General features: G+C 35.2%; 2 protein-coding genes across 3 annotated transcripts in view; one reads left to right on the plus strand and one right to left on the minus strand.

The window, feature by feature from the left end:
* LOC129221899 (ETS domain-containing protein Elk-3-like) overlaps nt 1–21972 on the plus strand; it is a 180774-nt gene that overhangs the window by 140791 nt on the left and 18011 nt on the right. The gene's annotated exons all lie outside the window — the stretch shown is intronic.
* Nucleotides 15202–17067, minus strand: LOC129221900 (uncharacterized). Its single transcript, XM_054856275.1, has 5 exons — nt 16619–17067; nt 16249–16493; nt 16049–16136; nt 15635–15926; nt 15202–15488 (listed from the first exon to the last, which is right to left on the minus strand). The coding sequence occupies exons 1-5, from the start codon at nt 16898–16900 to the stop codon at nt 15202–15204; spliced, it is 1194 nt and encodes a 397-aa protein (XP_054712250.1). The 5' UTR covers nt 16901–17067.

Consider the following 21972-nt stretch of genomic DNA (forward strand, 5'->3'; position numbering starts at 1 on the left):
TTTTTCAAATGTGCAACGTTGGCACCATCTTGAAGAAAATAGGCATTTTCTACACAAACCGGGGGATTTTTTTTTTAATTTGACGTTTTTAATTCCTTTCTGACGTTATTTACTTCATTGAACGAAACGCTCATAACCCTATAGACATTTTTTTTAAAAATCCTTTCAGTAATTATATCAAAAAGTGCATCTCATTGAAAATATTTCTCCTTTTCCTGATGAAAATACTATATTTTTCTGAATTATTATTATTATTATAATTTTATTCGTGTGTTTCACGGCTCAATAGCCGCATCGGACAAAGCTGCGCTCGCCGACAGATAAGCTTCATTTCAATACACAGTGCCTTGGAAGGAAAACTGTCTTCCTGCACTCCTAACATATGACATTTTGAAATGCTTTTAATAAATCTTGTGGTAGTAAAGAATTTTATATTTTTGCTAGAAGCAATGTTTCATAATGAATAATACCAAAATCTACGGATGGTTTCCCTGCATTTGCTTGCACTGAGAAAAATGAAAGTTTTCAAAAATGAGTACATTCAAGCTTTCGAATTTTCTGGAATCCTTTTGTTTCAAATATGATACATGTTTTCAAATAGTGTGCTGAATTATTTCATACTCAAAAATCAGTACATAACTCCATTTTAATACTCAATCTTGAAATTATTACATACTCAAAAATAAGTACGAATACCTTAAAAATGAGCACATGTTGATTTGAGTATTTGAATGTTTCAAATTTGAAAACCCCATCGTCGGAGCCATTTTGACTCTGCGATATGTTTAAATTTGAATACTTTTTCGTCATTTTTGAAATTGTTGTTTTTAGAGTGTGTTGTTCCAATGTAAAAATATAAAAATTACAGAAAAATTGTAGTTTTTCCTGCTAATTTTAACTTTTAATCAGTTTTGAAACTAATTTTTAAAAATTAGTTTAATTCTTTATTTCATGCAAAACATCAAAATATTTTTCTTTGTACTCTTTTTTCAGAGAAAAACAAAGTTCGATATTTGGATACCAAAGCTTTCTTTTTTTTTTCTTCCCCCACATCATTTAATTTCTGACAATTCCATTATTTTTCACCCGTTGCCAGATTTAAAATTGCAATACTTTTTTCCCCTTTGAGCCACGTAGAAAAAGCCAAATGTACTGGTAGACTCTCCAAGCTAATTGGTCGAGGGAGGGTTTCGAATGATTTACGTTGGCCGAGGCATTGTTCAAGTGATGGATCAGCATTTTCCTGCATTTTGGAGGAAAAACGCAAGTTTCGTTCCACGGGATAGCTCGGAAAGGGCGGCAATTTATTCGACGATTGTCTCGTCATTTTGCGTCCATTGTTTCCCTCCGTTTCGTATATCTTCGCCATTTTTTTTCTTTTTCTTTTTTTGGGAACGGAATTTTTTCACTTTGGGTCAGTGTTTCAACTTTTTGTTCTTTAGTTGTTTATTGTTTGAAACATTGGCATGATTGAGCCATGTCGCAGTTGAATTTTTATTTCGGCGTCATTCTGTTAATATTTCTAGGACATACAGACGTTTTTTTCTTTTCTTCTTCTTTTGCGAATAGACGTAGTAATGCGCCATTTTAAATTTATGAATAAATGTATACAAGAGTTGTCAGGAAGCAGCGTTGTCAACCAAGGAGATTTTGTGCAGGAGCAAAAAAATTTCTTTGTTTATTTCTAGGAAATTCTTTCAAGTTTTAAACCGTTCTTTTATTTTAACTTCTCTTTCTTTGTGCTGTTAATCTTAATTTAAAGTTACTTAATTAAAGTTTGAGGGCGCACCTTCAGTTACATTCATAGGCGACTGGTGTACTAAAAAAGTAGAGGGTCAGAGGAGACATGGGGTGGGGGAAGTTTATGGGGCGGGGCCCTTAATGTTGACCATATTACTGGTTTGAATATGTTTTTGAGAAAATTCGGCACGGGGCCTCAAAAATCTTGACAGATATTCGCAGTAGACTTCCATCTTCCAATTCAAAGTTCTATTTTGAGTTTTATGATATTAAGTAACGTGAGAAATACAAAACACACTTATTAAGCTAACTCTCCTATGTTGAACATGTGAATTCATTAATACTTGCATTTTTTTTGGATCGATCGATGATTTTGAGCTTGGGAAAGTGAAGTGGCAAGGTCCGTTTGCTTTTAAAAGTGAGGGCACGGTCGCCCCTCTTGCCCCCCGTACGAACCGCATTTACACTAATCAGACTCATCTGCTAAATGAAAAATGTAATTTTGTTCCTAAAATAAAGTGTGAAATTGTAAATATTGGCGATTTTAGACGATGAGTGATGCTAAATGTAACTCATGTAATTATACTACATTTTATAAAATTATATGAAAAGGAATTTTTAATGCTAGGCAAAATTTGCACCAATGAGCGCCCAACGAAATATGGGATTTTGCTAGTTGTGGAGCCCATTGCACAAAAAAAAAAAAAAAAAAAAAAAAAAATATATATATATGTATATATATATATTGCTTTATTTAAAAGTAACCTTCTATACTTATACGCAAATCTTTAGGCTTGGCTACGTCACCTTGCGGCGATTTAAGAAATTAGTCAAAGAGATAAAAAAAAATAAATTTTTTCGCGCATAAGGCAGATGTCTCATTGGACACGCATTGGTGGGTAGGACTTTGTTTTACCTCTTTCAGCAGCCATTGACAGGAGACTGCAGCGCCTCCTATTGTTAATTTGAATTACGAAATCTTGTCTCACAATTCTGCAATAAAAATCAAAATTTCACATAATACAGCGCAATGTACACTCGGAAATATTTTTTTAACTTTTGTCTTTCATTTTTAACGTTATATAATACAAAAATAATTTAATAAGTTAAAAAAAAACGAAGAAATTTTTGGCACCATTGCATAGCCATTTGTTTTGTGCTAAATTTCTCTTCTATTAGAAGGGAAAGAAATATTTAGATGCAAAACTCTGTGCTGAAAATTACATTTCTGAGAGCAGTACGTTTTTCTTGCTTCTGTTTGAAAAATATTGAAAAAAACTCCTAAATAGTGTTTCAATTTCCATTAGTATTGTTAGTTTATTTTGTGATTTTAATAAATTGAACATTGCAATAAAAATAAACTGGTGATGATTAGATAAGTTTTGTTAAAATAAAACTTAGCTTGAAGTGCTTTTATTGATGTAATATTGCTTTATGTTTGCTTGTTTTGAGATAAAGTAAGATAAATTTCGTTTTATGGAACGTCGAGAACATGTAAACACAGCAGAGAGGGTACTGAAAGGGGAAAACATTCTTTCGCGGTGGTGGGCTGAGGGTGGGATGAAAGACGTGAAAGCGAAATAAATAAAATAACGAAAAAAAGTAATGTAAGAAGAAAGGGGGATCACACATTTTAAGAGAACGGGTCCTCACAGCTTCTGCCCGGGCTTCTTTGGGCAGGCGCCAAGGTTCGAAACATCCGGGTCACTCCTCGGGTCAGAACGAGCGACACGAATTGGCGCTCCTCCCCCCCTTTCGGATTCGGGGTTGCCGCATATTTTTTTGCTCGTGCCGAATTCTTTGCAGGGGACCCTCCCCCTTTTTTGGAATTTTTTCTCTTTCTCCCTCGTCCATATTTTATACAATAGCTATTTGGATCGATCCGCGGCCGAGTTTTCGGTCGGAAGTTTTGCCTTTTGCGGTGGAGGGAATGTTGGTGGAATTGGTTTTATTTCGAGTCTCCGTTACCGCAGGTTGTTGACCCCGGGGCTGTTTGCACACCCCGGGAGTATGAGGGATTCACGAATATTTACGGTCGCAATAGTGCGCCGAAGTGCGCGGTGTAACATTTGAGTAGAAATAACTTTCAGTGATACGAATTTCATCCGATCCCTACGAACGATAAAAAATCTTCAGCTTCTTATCTCTCTTTCTCTCTTTCTTTCTTTCTTTCTTTCTTTTTTTTTTTTTTTTGAAGAGGGGATGAGGTTGATTTTTATTGTGTAATCTTATTTCCTGCCATAATTTGTCTCGATTTGCAATAATTATTTGGTGGTAATTAAAAAATAAGTTCATTTTCCTTTTTATTGCGAAATTTTACAGTTTTTTTTTTTTTTTTTTTTTTTTTTTTTTTTTTTTTTGTGGCTGGTAATGACATTTTTCACACACTGTGGTTATTTATTTCTTTTACGCTATCAAACTATTGCTCATTGCAGTGGCGTAAGTAGCATGGGTGGCACCCGGGGGTGGTAATTTGTGGTGACCCCCCCCCCCCCCGAGAAAATGTTCAAATTTGTAGTCTTAAAAAAACATATTAGCTTTATATGTTTCACAAACTTGCAATTTCACTTTAGGTGTCACCTCCCAAACGGGTGACGGAGCAGATTACCCCCCCCCCTTGCTCCCCCGTAGCGACGCCACTGCTCATTGTTATTATGAATGACATTTTCCTTAAAAAGTAATGTGTGTGCTTGGAAAAATTTTCAATTAATCTTCATTTCATCAAACGCTTTAGATTTACCGGCATGAATAGAATAATGAAAACATATTGTAATTGAAGGCAAAAAATCAAATGTTTTAATCCTTGAGTCAGTGGATCCCTTCACCCCATGGTCAGTGGTGCTCCCCCTAAAATGCTACGCAGCAACACAAGCATAGACGTTGGCTCGATAAAGTTACATCCCCCTAAAAATTTCAATGGTGCAAACTGCGCCAAAACCCCCTTCTTGGTGGACACTCCTGTGAAAGTAACATATTTTTTTTTGGGGGGGGGGGTATATTTAACAATATTGAAGCATTTTTATGCACTTTGCTTTTTTATTTCTTACGTGTATATTCGTGATTTCAACCAGTATTGGGCTAATGACCAAGTGCAAAAAATTGTTGATGTCCCAATAAGATGCAATAACAATCTGTTTATGCACCTAAAAGATGCAATAACATACTGTTGATGCACCAATAAGATGCCCTAAACATAAACAGTTAAGTTTGACTCATCGAATTCAACTGAAACAAATGCATTCTCTATTTTCTAACAAATAACGTTGTTTTTTCTCAATATGTTCCCGGAACTTTTTTTTCCTTTCCATGTCTGTTTTTTTTTTTTCCTTGCGAATTTTTGCTCATAGTAAGCAGAGTATATGTTTACACATTTTTTACGCTTTTGCAATACCTATTCCGAGTTACTGCGTCTAGTCGGAGTTCCTTTTTACCAAGCATATTTCTATCCTTTCCTCCGATTTGCTGATTTTTCTCCCATCCCCATCCTAAGTTCTAGCTTTTTGAAATTTTTGTGAATAATGCATTTACTGCATTGTTTCACTTCTTTGCTTATTCTTTACATTTCCATTTGGCTATTTCTCAAGCGTTGACAAACTTTCCGCCATTTTTATGAATTACCTTATGAATATTTTTTCTTTAAGTATGAATAAAAGTTGTAGTTAATGTTACGAATGAGCTATTTGGAAAAGAAAAAAAATTAGAATGTAATTAAATTTGTTTCAATGAAAGAAGAATTGCATTATAATGTAGATCATATTCACTTGTAGAAAAATAAAGCTTTAAAAAAAGGAAAAACATAGAGGAATGATAATGATAAATTCTAGGGCACTTTTCTTCTGTAATAATATTTTCTATCATAGTTTTCAGTCTACTTTTTAAATATTTAATGTATTTAGACAAAAATGATACATCGCCAGTAGTATACAGTGTCGTATGTGCGGCGCCTCAGGCAATAGTGCTTTCCTCCCTCCCTTCCCCGCCGCTGCGATCTTGGACGGTGGGTCTTTGAGCGCCTGAGGGGGTATGTGTGCTGTGATCTTTCATGAGGGTTTTGTAGCGCCTTAGGGGGTATATTTGTACAATGTGTTTATTATTATGATCTTGAATGAGGGTATTTAATTTGCATATGATATCCTCTAGTAATCTTATATGAAGATCATTTTTTTTATTAATTATGTTATTAAAATGTTTTCATTAATAAAAAATGCAAATGATTGATTAACTGATTAAATATAATGTGAAACGGCTCATCATTCGGCACCGTAATAGTTTTGTTTTGAATACCGTAGCAAGACATTAATTATGTCTTTGATTTATTTTGTAACCTTGTATGTCATTGCCAGCAACCGATCACGTACAAGTCGACCCCTTGAGCTTACTTGAGAATATATTTGTGTATTTGCCTGACAGACATTGCTTTTGTTAAGTAAGCCCTGATTTCAGTAATTTATGATACGTCAGTGAAACATATTATAGCTCTTGACTATTTTGTAACCTTTTATGTTATTGCCAGCAGGCTATCACGTGCACACCGACCATTGAGCTTATTGGAGAATATATATTTATGTATTTGCCTGACAGACATTTGCTTTTTGTTAAGTAAGCCCAAATTCAATAATTTATGATACGACAGTGAAAACATATTGTTGGTCTTTGTTTGTTAACCTTTTGCTTAGTTATAAGTTTTACAATGTGTCAATCCTGCTTCAGGGTGGTATCCTTGAAGCATAGTTGACTTTTGGCCATCTCACTTCTTTTTTCTCTACGCAAAGCTGGCGTAGGAATACAGTCCTTCAACCAATCACAGTTTTTAAAATTGACGTCATAGTTTTCTTGGTCCAATTAGAGTAAGTCTCTTTGTAAATAGTCCGCGGCAAGACTGTTTCCTTTAGGGACTGACTTTCATTCTTAGCTTCCTTCGTCCACTACGCTGGTTGTTTGCTATTTTTGCTGCTTCTTTTCTTCTTTGCTAAATATGGAGAACGAAATTTTAACTTTAGCTGATTTGCCATCGCATATGATTCATCTCGGTGGTGAGAATTTTGTTAAAGTTTCATGCTTTTTGGGACAAAGTCGTGTCCATATTCGTCGTTTTGTCACGGACAATCAAGGTATCCTGCATCCAACTAAAGAGGGTATCTCTTTGTCTCCAAAAGTTTGGAGAGCTTTGTCGCGACATTCATTTTGTGGAAAACAAGATGCATCTCTTGTGGAGCAAGATTTGATGATTACAAAACATCTAGTTGAGAACCAGCAGGTTATTTCTCTTCAACGTATGTTTAGAAGAAAAGATCTTAGTTTCCAAACTGTGCCTGAACATGTGGTGTTGACTGCTAGCCAGATGGATAAGTTGGATTCCAGTGTCGAGGTCATTACGACAATACTCAAGGACAGACTGCTTACTTACACCTTGGAGTACCTGGTTAAAAAAAGAATGGGGCATGTTGTGGACTCTCCTAAGCTGAAGCGTGTTACAGACTCTAGAGATCTGCTGGCCTCTATGGGGGACCCCGAAAATCCATTAGGATTTCAGGAGCTAGTAGGATCGCTGAGCATGTGCTTAGCAAAAATGTTTCGTTCAAAAGTGGTGGAACTCATAGACTGTTATGGATGCCAAGTTGGATACGAAAACCAGCTGGGACATGAGTGTTTGAATTTATCTCCCACAGAAAAATTCGATATGTTTTTCGAAAGGTTTTTCGTCCTTATCGATTGGGCTGAACTAGCGAATGACTTTGTTCAGGAAAACCTGAACAATTTCAATTTCAAAAGACTTATCCTGATTGACCAATTCTTCGATATTATTGAACCCACGGATGTTTTAAATAGAACCAAAGATAAATACATCAATGAAAGTGATATTGTTGAACTGAGCTTGATGAGTATGTGATTTCCATGCTGTTGAGCTGACTGTTAGAAGAAAAAAAAAAAAAAAAAGGCTCGGGGAGCCCGGTGGGAGGATAGTTTAATTTGGCCTTATATATTATTTGGCACTTTATTCTGTCTGACTTCCAGGGACAAAAAAAAAAAATCTTCATGCAAGTGAAAAAAGAAGCAGACGAACCAGTGGTAAGTATGGAAAAAGAAATGATTCATTTAGCTTAACATCTTTGTATTGTGAGTTCCTATAGTTTCTTTATTATTCTACTTTCTGTAATAGGATTTACACTGTTTCAATTCTTTTTCTGATACCCAATAACTTCCATGTTTATAAAATAATACAGTACTCCCCCACTCATCCCCTAGAAAAAAAAATAATTGGGCGTTTAATATAAATAAAAAGGAAAATGGGGTTTTTAGAGCAGACGTCGAAATGACTGCAGAAGTAGCACAACTGTATCGGGACCCAAAGGCTCCAGGAAGTTTTGGTGGTATTAACACTTTGCAAAGAGCTTTAAATGGCAAAGTAAAAGTGAAGGATATTAAGACGTATCTGCAAACAAAAGATTCGTATACTTTACATAAGCCTTTAAAAAAAACATTCCCTAGAAATAGAGTAATCGTAGGAGGTCTTAACGAACAGTTCCAATCAGACCTGGTTGAATTACTGTCGTTATCAAAATTCAATGATGGTTTTAGGTATATACTCACTTGCATCGATATTCTTTCCAAGTACGCATGGGCAATTCCTTTGAAAGATAAGAAATCAACTTCTGTCTTGTCTGCGCTTAAAAAAATATTTTCAGAAAGAAAACCAGAAATTTTACAGACGGATGCTGGAAAAGAATTCACCAATACTCTTGTTCAAAACTTCCTTAAAGATAAAAAAGTTCATTTTTTCACGACACACAATGATACTAAAGCGTCTGTGGTAGAAAGATTTAATCGCACACTTAAAACAAAAATGTGGAAATATTTTACTGAAATGAACACACGAAAATATATAGATATCCTACAAAAATTAATGCATAGTTACAATAATACTTGGCATCGTAGCATTAAAACAGAACCAGCATCGGTTACAGAACAAAATCAACACGAAATCTGGCAGACGTTGTACGGTCAGCAAACTTCAAAAACACCTAATGTCTCTGATTTAAAAGTTGGAGACACTGTACGGATAAGTCGGAACAAATTGAGATTTGAAAAAGGATACGAGCAGAACTGGACAAGAGAAATTTTTACTGTTCACAAAATCATACGAAGAGTTCCCATGGTGTATAGATTGAAAGATTTATTAGGAGAACTTATTAAGGGAACGTTTTACAAAGAAGAACTTCAAAAAATTTCTGATTCAGGGTTTTATCCAGTGGAGACAGTTTTAAAGAAAAGAAAATATCGTGGGAAGATTCAGTACTTTGTAAAATTTCTAGGTTATCCAGAAAAATTCAATAATTGGGTGGAAGACGTGAAAATGATATAAAAGGTAATGTCGTGCTTTTTTCTTTTCATTTGTATTTTGATCATGTCGTGCTACGTTACTTTAATTTCTGATAGCTCCTTACGGTTCTTCCCGAACAACAAAATATCCCAATTCACGACCCAGCTTCCTTCTACTTTAAATTTAAATGGTGACTGGGAAGTAGCTGTTGTTGATTTTATTTACCCGCATACGTGGTACAATGTAAGAAAAGATAATAATTTGTTCGGATTTGACTTGGGTGAAGGAAAATTCGAAGGGAGAAGAGTTCCACCTGGTTGCTATGAAACAATTCCTGATTTAATCAAGGGTATGACAGTTGCATCACTTAAAAACAAAATAGAGTTTCTTTATCACCCTATAACAAAGAGAGTTAAAATTAAGACAGATGATACTTCAAAAGTAGTTCTGCATCAAGGACTAGCGGAGTTACTAGGTTTTGAAGCTGGTGAATATACGGGAATGGTGCAAAGTCCTTTTGTTGCAGATCCAAAAGCATCGTTCCCTGTCATATATATCTACTGTGACCTTGTCGAGCCCCAAATAATTGGAGATGTACAGGCACCACTGCTTAAAATAGTAACTGTTGAAGGAAACGACGGAGAAATTATAAGTACACATTTTCCTAGACCATTTTATGTACCAGTTATACGACACCATTTCCAAACCATACAAATTGACATAAGACTGCACTCAGGGGAATTGGTACCCTTCGAGAGAGGAAAGGTTTTTGTAACGTTACATTTTCGTTTGCGGCAAATCATATAAAAAATCTTGTAACGTCATGAAAACTTTATTTCATTTTCGGTTACTACAGAGGAAGCAACTAATACAAAATGCTGGTGCCTTATACTTGTTGTCCAAGAAAGTTTGAAGATTATTACAGCAGACAAGTAGGGAATGGCCTTACTTACTATCAAGGAACCACTTTTCAAAAGGGGTATGGATTAGGAGGATTTTTCGCCAAACTATTTAGAAGTGCCGTACCATTTCTAATAAGCGGTGCAAAGACAGTAGGTAAAGAAGCACTAAGAACAGGAGCAACTGTTGCCAACGATGTACTATCCGGAGAAAATTTGAAAAATTCGTTAAAAACAAGATCGAAAGAATATGGAAAGAAGCTGGCAAAGAAAGCCGTGCGAAAAGTTGATGAAATGATTGGAAGAGGCAAGCTTAAAAGGAAGCGAAAATCTACCAAGCATTTCATTTCATCTAAAGCGAGGAAGTTGAAAGCACGCGATATTTTTGACTCGTAATGGCATTCCTTTTAAAGGATTCTCCAGAATGTGCAAAGTCAGAACTAGAATTGTTCTCTTTACCACCAACACAAACGGTTATTGAAGGAGGAAACTGGGTTGAATTTCACCCGCTTGCTAATGTTGTAACCGACGGAAGTCCCATAGAATTTAATGTTTCCGGAACAGGCCCAGAGTATCTAGACCTTAGTCAAACTCTACTCCTGGTTAAAGTTAAAATTTTAAAGAATGACGGTAAACCCTTAACAGCAGATAGTAAAGTTGGACCCGTGAACTTATTTTTGCATTCCATGTTTTCGCAAGTAGATATCAGTTTAAATGAAAGAATCGTGTCATCCAGTACGAACACTTACCCTTACAGAGCTATGATTGAAACATTGCTTAACCATGGGTTTGACTCAAAAACATCCCAGCTTTCATCAGAACTGTTTTTTAAGGACACAGCAGGTCGTATGAACATTTATGACATCGAAGATACGAACCCAAATGAAGGTTTTAACAAAAGAGCAGAAATGTTCAAGCTAAGTGCTTCGGTAGACATGATTGGTCGCTTGCATTTAGATATGTTTCATCAAGAAAGACTTCTCCTGAACATGGTGGATATGAAAATAAAACTTATACGTAGTAAACCTGAATTTTGTCTGATGGGAGCGGAGGAGTACAAAGTTTACCTCGAAAACGCTTCTTTATTCGTTAGAAAAGTGAGAGTTAGTCCAGGTGTTATCTTAGGGCACGCAAAAAGTATTGAAAAAACAACAGCGAAATACCCTATAAACAGAGTAGTATGTAAAGCATATTCAATTCCAGCTGGTAATATGAGTTTCCTTCAAGATAATGTATTTGCAGGACAGATGCCCAATCGTCTCGTGATAGCATGTGTTGACAATGATGCATTTAATGGAAACTATGAAAAATCACCTTTTGAGTTCAAGCATTGTAACATTAATTTTATTGCTGTATATTTGGATGGCCAACCAGTGCCACACAATCCTCTTCAACCAAATTTTGCGCAAAATCATTTTATAAGAGCGTATCAGAATCTTTTTACCAATGCCGATGATAAAGGTTTATATCTTTCACGAGAAGAATTCTCCAAAGGCTATTCATTGTTCCATTTCATTTTATCACAAGATTTGTGTAACGGATCACATTTAAATTTGGTTCGTCATAGCAATCTACGATTAGAAGTAAAATTTTCTCGACCGTTGCAGCAGACAACGTCATTAATTGTTTATGCTGAATTTGAAAATTTGATAGAAATCAATAAAGCTAGAAACATTCTTTATGATTTCGGGAACTAATGAACTCAATACAAATTCAAAACATCTTATCTCGAGACCCAATTACTTCTCGGTTTTACATAGGTGTTTTTCCCTCCGATAGGATACCAATTATTGAAAGGTTTCCATGCACTTTTGTTCTCAACACAGATACACATGACGAAAAAGGGACTCATTGGCTGGCAATTTATATTTCAAGCAAAGGAACGCTCGACTTTTTTGACTCTTTTGGTTTACCTCCTGAAGCATATGGAAACGATATATCATCATTTGCAAGGAGTTATGAACATGTGCAGTGGAACAAGACTCCCCTTCAAAGCTTAAGTTCAAATGTTTGTGGACCGTATTGTATTTATTTTATTGTAAAGAGATGTCAAGGACTCTCTCTGCTTAGTATTATGCACCCTTTGGTTGGAAAGAAGAATGATTTTCGAATGTATCTGTTTGTTAGACGAAGATATGGTGTAAAAATGGTACTTAAAAAATAAATAGTATTTAAAAAAAAATGTGTTTAGTATTTTCTTTTCTTTCTAAATTCACTTCTATGACAAAATATTTTTTCATTACTATTTTTATTTCTTTTTTATCATTATTTTGTGGGTCATAACATAAAAATAATTTTTCTGTTTCTTAATTCATATAAAGATACGTTGAAAGGAAACATAGATCATTGTAGAATAATATTCGACGACATCAAGTGGTCAAACAAACATGGTGGAGAAAAAAACGGTTTTATTCGTTGTTTTGAACCTTTCATTCCTTTCTGTTATCATTATTGTATTAGCAATTCAACAGTTAGCATCTGATCAAGCGTTTATTTTGCGTCGAAACGAAACTACTATGGAAATTTATAAGATTTATCAAGCCATTGATTCGATGGGTACTTTCAAGTGTCAAGAATTTTCAGTTTACCATCTAAGTCACTCAGATTGTGGGGAAACTACATGTAATTGCATTCAAAATTCATTAAGGATTTTTAAATATCATTGCTTGGAATTTACTGAAAATATTGTTGATTCACTCAGTGAATGTAATGTAATAGCAAAGACCTTTAAATTTTGTGAGAACATTTTTTGCAAGCGGTATAAAACCATGAAGTAACTGATAGATAGTATCATTTCTAAGTATGGAACTACCAAAGCTGGTTCACCCGTCGAATGTAATCTTGAGTGGTCCCTCGGGAAGTGGCAAGACTGAATTTACAAAGAATATTATTCATTATAAAATGTTTGAACCTATGCCTTCAAAAATTGTTTATTGTTACGGTATTTATCAATCCCTTTTTAATACAATGAAAGATGTAATATTTGAAGAAGGATTACCCTCTAATCTAAACTCTCTTCACAATTGTCTTCTCATCCTGGATGACTTGATGGCGGAATTATCTAGTGATTCTCGATTAAGTAAGCTTTTTACTAAAGGAAGTCACCACAGAAATCTTTCAGTCATTTTCATTACACAAAATTTTTTTCATCAAGGAAAAGAAATGCGAAATATTCATTTAAATTCTCATTATATTGTTCTGTATAAAAATCCAAGAGATAAAAGCCAGATCACACACTTGGCTAGACAGATGTTTCCTGGAAAAACTAAAGCTTTTCAAGAAATATTTTATGATGCTACTTCTGCTGCCTACAGCTATTTATTTGTTGATTTAAGACCTGAAACGTCTGAAAGAATGCGCTTACGCAGTGGAATATTCCCCGGAGAAAACCATTATGTTTATGAACCTCGGTAACTAACTCAATATTTTCTTTTTATAAGAAATAATAAGAGTTTAATGTGAGGATCTATAAATGTCTCAAGGAGCAAAAGAAATTGATCAGTATGGTTCAGAATGCCTTGCAAGAAGGACGTGGAAAATCTAAAACTCCTAGGAAAAAGTAAAAAAAAAGCTCTTGTGTTGAAAAACTGTCCAAACAGCCTCATAAAATCGGTGTGCGAGTGTGTTTTGAATTTTTTGAAAGGGAATATCTCAGTTTCAAAGCAAAAGAAAAAAAAATTGTTTCCATTTAGAAAGACTCTACGAAAACTTGCTAACAAAAAAGTACCACTCTTTAAAAAAAGACGTCTTTTAGTTCAAAAAGGAGGAAGTTTTTTATCATTTCTAATCCCTGCAGCTGTTTCAGTCATCTCATCTATAGTAAATGGAATTTAGTAGGAAATTTTCTTTAGTGCCTTTAGATCGGATACAGCAAACGGAACATGAATATTTAAGTGAGCTAGATAAAGAAATACAGAGCATCTTAAAACAGAAAATTGATGATGCCGAAAAAGCGAAATTTTATGTTCAGGCTCTACAAAAATATGTATCCTTTCCAAATGTTAATCACGTCAAGCCGCCGGAGGAATTCCATAACCAGCCTCAAGAACAGTCGAATGAAAAACATCATGAAAAACTAAATGAAAGCATAAAGATTGAAAACGACATTCTGCAATCAGTTCCTGTGAAACAGAAGAAAACTGCTCAAAAAATAGTCGAGTTTTTTAAAAAAAACTCGATTTTGTGGAACGAAAAGAAAGAAGTAGTGTTAAATGAAAGTGCTTTAGTTGGTTCAGATATTGTACAATTAGTAAACTTTTTATTACGAGACAAAACTATTAGACCAGCAGAATTCGAACAATTTAAAGAAACATTGAACAGTAAGAATTTCCCCAAAGAATTTATAAAAAATAAATATCTGTCAGACACAAAGACCATGTTTGCAAAACCAAAGACTCGGGGAAGAAAACCCCGCTCCAATAATGCATGGTTAAAAATGTAAAATGTCTTTTTCTTATGAAACAATAAAAGGTTTGTAACACTGCTATGAGTAATTCTTATTTCTTTATGGCTTATGATTACAGCACAACACAACTTTAAAAAAAAAAGTATAAATCTATTACAAAAATTCGAATTTAAAAAAAAAAAATGTATAGGAAAACACCATACAAAGTTCAGTAAAATATTTTCTTTCCTCCTACTTACCCTTGGTTCGGCTCCTTTTTCCAGTCACGTGAAGATTTTTTAAGAGTCCCGGAAGTAGATAGAGTAAAATGCCAAATTATATATAAGGACATACTAAACTATCTTTCCACCGGGCTCCCCCGAGACCGTTTTCCTTTCGACCAGGCTTTTAACTTTTTTTTTCCCTTTGCTGTATAAAGAAAAAAATACACACAAACAAAATGAACAAACACATTACAGATAAAATGAATACATTTTTTTTTTACTTACCCTTGGTTCGTCTGCTTCTTTTTCACTTGCATGAAGATTTGTTTTTGTCCCCGGAAGTCAGACAGATTAAAGTGCCAAATAATATATAAGGCCAAATTAAACTATCCTCCCACCGGGCTCTCCGTGCCCGTTTTTGTTTTTTTAAATTTTACTATTTTTTCTTACAGTAAAAAAAATGACTGTTTTTATTGAATTTAAAAATAAAAAAAAGAAGAGAGCAGTTATCTAAGTAAAAAAAAATTAAAATAAAAGGCCAAATGATATAGAACAAAGCCAAATTATATATATATATAGCTTTAAAAGAAAAAAAGTAGAGACTTAACCTCTTTAAAAAAAAAAAAAAAAAAATCAGTAGCCATACGGTAGGGTTGTTAAGTCGTCTTGTATGACACGCTTGTCGTAGACCATTTGATAAAGTTTGCTTTCTGGTTTGTTTAAGACTTTCCTTCTTTTCCTATCCCTGCAGATTTTCGCTGGGTTGTCCAAGGAAATAGAGCTGACTCCTCTGTTCAATATAATATCCTTCATTGAAGGGAAGTTCAATTTTCTGCTGTTCCTAAAGTTCAGTGTGAACCCTCTAATCTTACAGCACGTTCTCCCTGAATTAGTCTCGAAAGCATAATTCTTCGGTCCACCTGCAAAAAAAAAAAAAAAAGTTTTTTCTTTCATTGCTTCAGACACACACACACACACACACACACACACACACACACACACACACACACACACACACACACACACACACACACACACACACATACACACAAAAAGGATATCTTACCAGAAACAAAAGTTGTTATCACATCACCATTCAATTCATCAGTGAACTCCCCTAGGAAGTTCCCTAGAGGAGGATTATAACTGGTCGTCTGGGAAAAAATTATCGAGTCCGTATCATGATACAGGACGGCTTCCTTCAACTTATCCATTTCTCCATACAGCTTCATTCTTGCCCAAGCTGTGGTGAAGGCTGCAATGAAGATATTTGTGGAAGCGTCCTGCTTCACAAACTCTTTTGATGTTTCCCAATGTACAGCTGCTACTACATCATTGGGAAAATAGACATCTTTGATCTAAAAAGAAAAAAAAAGAAATGTGTACATAAACCGAAGAAAAACAAAAATTTTCGTTACAACAGAGAGAGAGAGAGAGAGAGAGAGAGATAGAGAGAGAGAACCTTTCAAACAAAGCTTACCACTTTAGTTGAATCTATGAGAAGTTTATTGAACTTCGGTAGATCATTAACATAGCTCAATTGGCCTTTATTACAGTTCATCCCCCACCTGTGTAAGAAAGAAAGAATGAATGACTGAATGAATGAATATACATGTGTGTGTGTGTGTGTGTGTGTGTGTGTGTGTGTGTGAGTAAGGTACAAAAAAATAAAAAAATTACCTTCCCCAAAAGCTATTCAGTGCTAGCTTGGCCACCTGACGTTTTCCGGGGTTTATAGCTATACGTGCAGGATCCAAAGAAATCCCTTCCTTCTCCCTGTACTGATGAATATATGCAGCCTTTTCTTCATCAGTCTGGCATTCCTTTGGCCATCCACTGCTTTCCTGCTTTAACTTGAGAAAAACGTCTATGTAAGATCGGAAGAGCTGATCACTTTTCCTCTCAAAGTGATAAATCTCATAAATCTATAAAAAGAAGAAAAAATGATATGCATAAAAATATTCAAACAAATGCCATTAAAAAAGTAAACAGAAACTAGTATAATGTAATAGATTGCTTAAAGTACAAAGAAAAAGAAATCAAAACCTACTTGGGTTACTTTGTAACCCTTTTCCTGAGCAAGTTTCACTTCTTCCGTCACCCATGTACCAATGAGTGCACGCTCCTCATCAGTGTGCCTGCAAGGAGTTTGCTGGGCTTCCAAGGCACACGTTTTACATAGTGGGAACATCAGCTTTCCCCTACACCTATAGGGCAAAACGGGTAGGTAAAGTCCCCGTGGTGGAACTACTTTACAGAAAACGAGACCAAAATAGTCGTCAATTTTCTCTACCTGTCCTGTTATTATAGTGGGATGGCCTACAGGGTACATGCAGTATTTATTTACCTGCAAAAAATACAAAACAAAAAAACATAAATTATTGCTGAAAACAAAATAGTTAAAAGAAAATTCACTCGTCAGAAAAAAAAGTCAAAAATAAATACCCAAGGATATAAGGATGTGAAATCCACATATTTCGCATTCCCCTCATAAAATAATTTGACGGCATTTGTTCTTCCGCCGTAAAAAGCATCCCTAGGGTTCAAACGGTCTTTAAGCTGATGACCTAGGAGAAAGGTTCTAAGCTCCTCGTCGTTCTCTTTTTGTTTGACGAAATCATGTTCCCATTTCTCTTCAACAAGATACCCCAGGGCGCGAAACTTGGCGGTCAACTCCTCCGTCTTTTGTCGAAGTGTCGCCATGGGAACACCTTTCAATGGATTGATGGAGTCCCCATCGAAGCACTGATCACAGCCGTGAAAGAAACATCCCTAAAGAATAAAAGCAAGATAGATATATGTATATATATATATATTTTTTTTCACTTTTAAGTGTTTTTTTTCTTTTTCCTAACGAAAAGAAAAAATTCTACTTACATGATATTGATAGATGGTTTTTGTTTCTTCACAATACCCATCAACATAGATACCAGCAATTTTGCGTTCCCCGGCAGAGTTTTCCCCGTGCTGAATTGAAACATCTTTTAGAGTAGCTTCAAAATCCATCCAGCGGATGCTGTCAGCGCTGTGGATCACTTGCGAAACATATCCACGAGTAGGCACCATTGCCAAGGTGTCTGGCTGAATATGCTTAGCCCGATACGCAGCCATGCATGCTGATGCAATCGTGATGTACCTGAAAACACAAAAAAAAAAAAAATCGTATAATAAAAACATATTGAGAGGGAGGGGAAAAAAAACCCTTAGTTTGGAAGTTAGCTTCCCCCTTTTTTTTTTTTTACCTAAAGGGATCCACTCCAGCTGCTTTGAGGAACTCTGCCTGGAACTGCAAACAGGACTTCCTTAAAATGTCGACATCAGATCTAAAAAAAGCAGAAAAAAACATATCGTAGTGCATTTTTTTTCTTTTCTCATAAAAACAAGAAAAAAGAATATAACAGTAGTTAGGATAACTTAGTACCTGCAATAAAGTAGCATTTCGTTTTCAAAATTAAAATAGTCATCTTTATGTAGATCATGCCATTTCAAGAAATCTTCCCGAGATTCAGGCCCCATTGTGTCCGGACTATAAAATCTGGCTTCTGGAAGTTTACCTGCGTATTTTTGGTTCTCTGGAACATTGAACAGATGAGGAAAATACCCTTTCTTCAATTCTGTCAACCCAAAACTTGCAGGAAGTCTGAATAGTGGCATGGTGAGAAAATTTAGTGAATCAATCACTCTAATGTTCAACCCCTTGTGTAGAATGGACATGAGGAAGGATCCGTTGGGGATAACTTCGGGGGTGTTCCCTTGCTCCAGGAACCAAGCCATGATGAATTGCCCATCAAAGCTGTAAGAGATTATTATTAAATTCGTAATGTTAACATCAGTATAAATATTAATAGTTAAAATGAGCAAAGTCGAGGGGGAAAAAAAGAAATAATTAGAAAACTACGGTATACCCTTTCATATTATGTGCTATGGCAGTGAATCCCTTGTGTTGTGGGGAAAACAACCAGGAGCAAAAATCTGTACATGCAGTGTATCCTGGGAAGACATGTTCATCTCCACTGCCGTACTGGGCCAGAGCAAAATTCACGACGTGCTCCCCTGTCTCCTGATCAGTTTCAAAATCAAAAAAGATCAGTTTGTCAGAGGAAGCTTTTGGTTCCACAGTCCTAAGAAAGCACCTGTGCTCTGAGGCATCCACAAATGCATCACAGGAAGGGCATTTCGTCGTTCCACAGCGATGATTTTCTTTCGAGCAATGGCGCCTCAAAATAACACGGCAGCATTCTCTGCATTGATACATCTGTGTGGAGAAAAAGAAAAAAAGAATAGATTTTTTAACATAATATTCCAAAAAAAACTAAGCATAATATCATACGAAATAGTAGAGAAAAAATAATTACTCTATCACACAGAGAAAATTGTTGCTGTCCCACGGTTGATTTGTGTGCAGCGAAACAATCCTCAGACTTGCAAAGGCGATCGCAATCTGCACACCTCCTTGATTTCCCAGCCGGGCAATTAGTTCTTCGGCAAATAAAACAGGCACCAGGACAAAAATGATCTTCAATATTTTCATATGCTTTTTCACATGCCTCACAGTAATGGGAAGCTCCATAAAATGCCTTCATACTTTTGATCACATCATAATGACCATCGTGCAGAAACAAATTCAACCGTCGTGGTCTAGATGTGCCTTTATATGACACCTATGTAAAAAGAAACAATAATAAAAATAACGTTTAATAGATAGAACTTAAATACTACAAGATTTTTTTTTTTTTTTTAAATATAAAAATTAACAAAATACATGTCTTCTTGCTGTTTCCTTTTTTCAGAGCTTAGAATGAAGAGATAGGAGAAACACTGATTACACACTCAAATTACTTTAGAATACTCGAAACTAGTTTCTTAAAATAAAAATATTATTATTTTTTTTTTTTTTACAAGCACGCAACATATTTTTTTTCTCCCTTTGCAAGATCAATGAAAAAAAAAATGTGGCATGCAAAAAATAACACATTATAATATAATTTTTACCAACTTGCATGAAAATTAAGGTAAAAAAAAGAACTTACCTTGTTCAGGTGTTCCTTAGAAACAACCACGATTTGGACATTTAGATGTTCCTCAAACTGGGCGATTTCGGCATACCCACACGGGCCAAGGACGACTCCGGCTGCTTGATACAACTCTTTGGTTCTGGTCATTAGAGTGGATCGCCTTCTGTCTCTCAATGCATCGATGGCAGATCGATCTTGCACTAAATGAGCCAAACCGTACAGGATCGCTTTGCCACAACACAATCCTTCGTCATCCGATGGAATAGTGAGAATTGATCTCTTGTTTAGACAGTCACTTTTAACACATGAAACTCTTCGGGTGCTTCCACCCCCTCCAACACCCCTATGAACTGTAATTGCATCCACAGTAAATCCAGCGTCTAACTCGATTTCATCTTTGGACTGTAGCACCTTTAACACAGCAGAGATTATTTTCTCTACAGTCATTTCTCCTACGGGGATCAATCTTGTGGATATTGGCTTATCCAAACCATCTGCCTGGATACAAATCCGGATCAAATCTGTAGGGGCTAGGTTTTCTCTGGCTCTTCGCAATACAATCAGGAACAATTCGTTCACCACGTCAATGATAGAGACCAAAGGAATCCCTCTGGCATGCTGTGGCAAACGTTCCGGATCAACACGAGCTCGGAATGTCACTTCCTCGGCTCCGTACCTCTGATTCCGTCTGCGCGTGCGTTCTTCAATAATAATTGCATCTTCCAACTGAAAGAAAAAAAGTAAAAGTAAGCTTTATACCAAATAAACAAACATTACATTCCAAAAAAAAAAAAACATTCATGGTGTAAAAAAAAAAAGTAGTACGTTTTGTGATCCAGAAGAATTGCCAGAGTTAGGGTCATCATTAGACGGTCCGGGACGATTCTAAAGGGGAAAAATACGACATCGTTATAATTTTTTAAAGCATATTCAACATAATTGGAAAAAATATCAATTAGATAAACACCTCCAATCCAGAACCAGTTTGATAACATTTCGGTAGCTCCTTAAAAAACTGCGATGCTTCCATGAAAATTTGAGAATCCTCTCCCAACAGCTAAGTAAATAAAATAAAACACAATTTACTCGAGGAAAAAAAAATAATATTTTTTTTAATGATAAGAACAATATTTAGATCCAAGAAAATATTACGTGATTCTCATCCTCCAAAAACTCTAGTGTAACATCATCCGTTATCTAAGTAAATAATACCATAATATTATTATTATTAAATATTTGGAAAATATTTGAAGAAAGCAAATTGAAAAGAAAAGAAAATTACATTTTTATCATCAACTTCAAAAAAATTTTGGGTATCTTCACCACCAACAATCTGAAAAGAAAAAAGAAACATACATGGAACAAATTTTTTTTTTCGAAAATAGTTTTAATTTACTTACTCATTTGAAGAAGAAATAAAATAAATAAATATTTTAAGGGGATTTTTTTTTTAGCTACTCACAACATCATCAGAATCCCACATCAGTAAATCGGGATCTTGCTCCATTTCCATCTCCTTCAAGAAACAATTAAAGAAAAAACGATGAAAAATAAAAAGTAGAATCACATTTAACAATGTTAAAAATAAATTGATCATTAAAAAAAAAATAAAAGAAATTAAAGTTTCTTACCAAGTCATCCAACGAGCGCTTTGGTTTAGAAAACGACATTTTTTTTTCTAAGTTCGAGAAAAGAAAAAAGGAAGAGGAGAAAATTTTTCGCACGTGATAGACAAAGTCTCAAGAGCAAAATGATGCTTGTGTCTGCCAGAAATGGTTCTCCTGAATGCGGAATAAAAAGTAGTTCGAAGGTGGGTCTTCTGCTAGGAAATACTTTTAACAGGTTCATTTGGAAATTTATTGCATTTTGTTAGGTTTAATTGGTTAAACGAAATGTATCCATCCGATAGACTTGCGGATGAAGAAAAAGAGAGTAATACGGTTTTACTATAGCATATATTTTGTTTTTCCTTTCGAGGGTACCTGCAGGACAAACAATAAAGCATTGAATTTTCGGACAGGCCTCTTGAATATGATACGTGCTTGCCTACAGGCCAGAGTCATAAAACGCGTTGTTAGAACCAGCTCCCCTCACTGTGCACTTCAGTAACAAAACGTGTCAACAACAAGGGCCATGCATTTTTTTTAAAAATGAATAGTACATACAAGCAGGTGTTTCTGGACAGAATGCCTGATAGATGACGCAGTGTAGACAAATAACATATGATACCCGAAAAGTTGTGATCCCCTTCATAGTAGTGGCGCTGAACATTTTTGAGAAAATATTTATAATTAGCATCAATCTGAATAAAACACGAATAATAGTAAAAATAATACAAGACAAAAAAAAAAAAGTATCTGGTTAACCATTATTTCATATCCCTGTTCTT

This window comes from Uloborus diversus, chromosome 5, assembly GCF_026930045.1.
Source record: "Uloborus diversus isolate 005 chromosome 5, Udiv.v.3.1, whole genome shotgun sequence".
NCBI classification, from domain to species: Eukaryota; Metazoa; Arthropoda; class Arachnida; order Araneae; family Uloboridae; genus Uloborus; species Uloborus diversus.

Coding starts and splice junctions, on each gene's coding strand:
- LOC129221900 (XM_054856275.1), bottom strand. CDS start 16,900: ATGTACCCTGTAGGCCATCCCACTATAATAACAGGACAGGTAGAGAAA. Junction 15,927..16,048: donor TCATAGATTCAACTAAAGTG/GTAAGCTTTGTT, acceptor TTTTCTTTTTAG/ATCAAAGATGTCTATTTTCC. Junction 15,489..15,634: donor GATAACAACTTTTGTTTCTG/GTAAGATATCCT, acceptor TTTTTTTTGCAG/GTGGACCGAAGAATTATGCT.